The 2,721-nt window shown below is 60.0% G+C and overlaps 1 protein-coding gene across 1 annotated transcript; it reads left to right on the forward strand.

Annotated features, from left to right (window-relative positions):
* Nucleotides 1-1,194: 1,194 nt before the first annotated feature.
* Nucleotides 1,195-2,411, forward strand: MNEG_14408 (hypothetical protein; the record flags this gene model as incomplete). The annotated part of the gene is made up of 4 exons (XM_014037121.1): nt 1,195-1,312; nt 1,532-1,642; nt 1,869-1,931; nt 2,176-2,411. 4 exons carry the CDS (start codon nt 1,195-1,197, stop codon nt 2,409-2,411), a joined length of 528 nt encoding a protein of 175 aa, XP_013892575.1.
* Nucleotides 2,412-2,721: the final 310 nt, after the last annotated feature.

Genomic DNA, 2,721 nt, shown 5'->3' on the forward strand with positions numbered 1-2,721 from the left:
CCTTGCACAGCCTGAGTATAGCACCGTCATCTCGGCACCAAACAATTCGCTACCAGCGTATGCCTTGGTCTAAATTAGTAGTTGGGATAGCACAATGGGCCTGCGAGAAGGCCAAGAGGATGCGAAGAGGCGGCAAGGCAAGCAACAAAGGCATGTGTGAGTGGCAGGCGGCTCTGCTCCGCCAGGACGAGCGCGCTGGGGGTGTCGAGATTGTGCGGCGCTATGCATGCAACCTTGTACAATCACTTTACCACGAGCTTTGTGTGTCTGTGCGAAAAAGCTTCATCACTTACCTGCAAACAATCTCCCTTTCAAGGCAAACGCTCAGTACTAACAGCGCAGACGCAGGGTCTTGTCACGAGATGCGTGAGAGGGCGTCCCTGCCCCTGAAACATCTGTGTTTGGCGTCGCTATCAGAGGTCCGCACTTGTGCGAAGGAGCGAAGTGTGAGCGGGCTCAACTCCAGCTCTGAGGCAGAGACGGGCGCGGCTTGTATCATGTGCGTACCGAGAACACGGTTGTTGACGTTGCCGATCACCCTTCCTTGCTTGCCTTGCTGCTGCACCTGGAAAGCCCCGTCTCCTACCCACCTGTTTCATATCTTAGAGGTCTGGCATTCAAATCAAGTCATCGTGTAGCTGCATCATAGGCACAAAGCGCACTTCAAGGATCACCTGCCTGCTCCCTGCCCAACGCAAGTATCGCGCCCCACACCCAGTTGCTCAGGGGTGGGCATCTACTGACGGACGTGCCTGGCTGGCGCAGGGCTGCACTGTTTGTGTCTGAGTACCCCCCACGATGAGGGGTTGAGGGCTGTGGCTGAGGGGTGGCCGGCTGGTGACATAAGGGCTGTCTTGTGTCCTGTTCCGATAGTTTCGCGCAATTCACGTGTAAGCTCGTGCTTTGCAATATTCCTGCTGTGGTCGTGCTAGGCGAGCGAGGTCATCGGAAGCACTGGAGAACGACGCCGCGAAAAAGATAATCCCTTATGTCAAGTCAAACCCGGCTCTGGAACTTGTGCCTGGCTTTTCATCTCGACATAATCCAAATCACGCACCCGCACCCGTTGCTGGGTGGAGCGGCAGCGACCGGGCCAAACCTCTTCTTGCGTGCCGAACAGCGAGGGTTGGGGATGCCAATTACACCTGTTCAAGCGCAGTGATTTCGACTGCGAGGTTATTCGGCTACGCAGCTATGCAAGCGACGCACTCGCGCGGCCCCGCCGCACGGGCCGCCCGGGCCGTTGCTGCCCTGCTGCTCGTGCTGCCGGTGCTGCTGGCAGTGTTGGCAGGGCGCGGCGCTGACGCGCACGGTGAACAGGGACCTGCTGCTCTTGATGGGCGGCCTTAATACTTCTGTGATGCCGAGCGGGGACATAGCCCCATGCAGTGCTTGTAACACGACGACTTGACAGGCCATCCACGCATGGCAGCCACCTACCTGCGTCCCAGCCGTTGCCAGCCGTGCAACCACTTTACTTCACTGATTGTGCCGAAACGCCGCTCTACCGGCCCCCCCTGCCTGCTTGCAGGCGACATCACCTACCCCAAGGCGCGCCAGGTTGTTGCCAACGAGCTGGGGGTCGGCAACGTCGGCGGCTGCCCACACTGCATGCAGGGGGGCCGTGCGGGCGCGCAGCCAGGTGCGAACATAACGCTTTGGCCAGGCCTGGTGCTGGAGGCTCCGCCCGGTGCCCCAGCTCAGGCAATTCCACTTCGATCCACTGGATCAGCAGGATTTTATTGGATTTCGTTCCTGTGCTTGCTGCTCGTCCTAGCCAGCCATGCAAGCTTGTGTCCCAAACGTGTGTACAAGCACCCCACCCCTGCCGCCTGACGTGGCACGAACACGCCATACACGCACCGCAGACATCTGTGGAGCCCCAGGCCAGGGTGGCCAGGATGTCACGAGCCTCTACTTTGGCCCGCAAGGTGCGTGCAGCGCCGGATAAACGTGGCGTTGGCAGCGGCGCCACCTCAAGCTGTTGAGAAGCTTCTCGTCTCATTACAACCCGACCGGTCACCCTGTTGCTGCCCAACAGCATCCCTCGCTCCGGGAACTGCCTGAAACAGCTTTAAACCAAGCACAATAAGGGAATTTCCCCGATGTCTGAATTCATAACCCCCCTCTTCTGCTTCTCCTCGGCCCTGCCTTGCCGCACCATCCTTGTTGCAGCCACGCTTTCCGCCGGCCAGGTTGTCAACTTCGGCCTGTACATCAACGCGCAGCACGGGGGCCGGCACTGGTTCAGCGTCTGCCCCCTGCCGCGCCAGCAGGCCACACAGGCGTGCTTTGACAAGCCGGAGCACCAGCTCGTCAGGGCTGACGGGTCTTACGGGGACGGCAAGCGCTACTACTACATGCTGGGGAGCGGGTGGGGCGGCAAGGAGGGAGACTACGTCTTGAAGTGAGCCAAGCGGCAGTCCCCCTTTTTGATTCGACTCTCCGTTTGTTGGCGCTCTGCGCTCTGCGCTTTGACTTGCAGGTGTAGCCTGTACGCCAGGGGGCTTTGGTGCAGGTGAAGGTGTGATGCGCCACGCCCACAGTGAAGCAACCTCGGCACCTCATGCGTTGCGCGTTTGTATCTCACAGCTCCGAGAGCCCCCGGGAATCGCCTCACCTATGCATGTGCTGGACCCATTGCCCCGCTCCCAGGTTCAGGCTGCCGGCTGGCATCAGCTGCACTGATCAAAACGAGGGCTGCCTGCTGCAGGTGCCGGC

The sequence above is a fragment of the Monoraphidium neglectum genome (assembly GCF_000611645.1).
Source record: "Monoraphidium neglectum strain SAG 48.87 unplaced genomic scaffold scaffold04464, whole genome shotgun sequence".
Lineage (NCBI taxonomy): Eukaryota > Viridiplantae > Chlorophyta > Chlorophyceae > Sphaeropleales > Selenastraceae > Monoraphidium > Monoraphidium neglectum.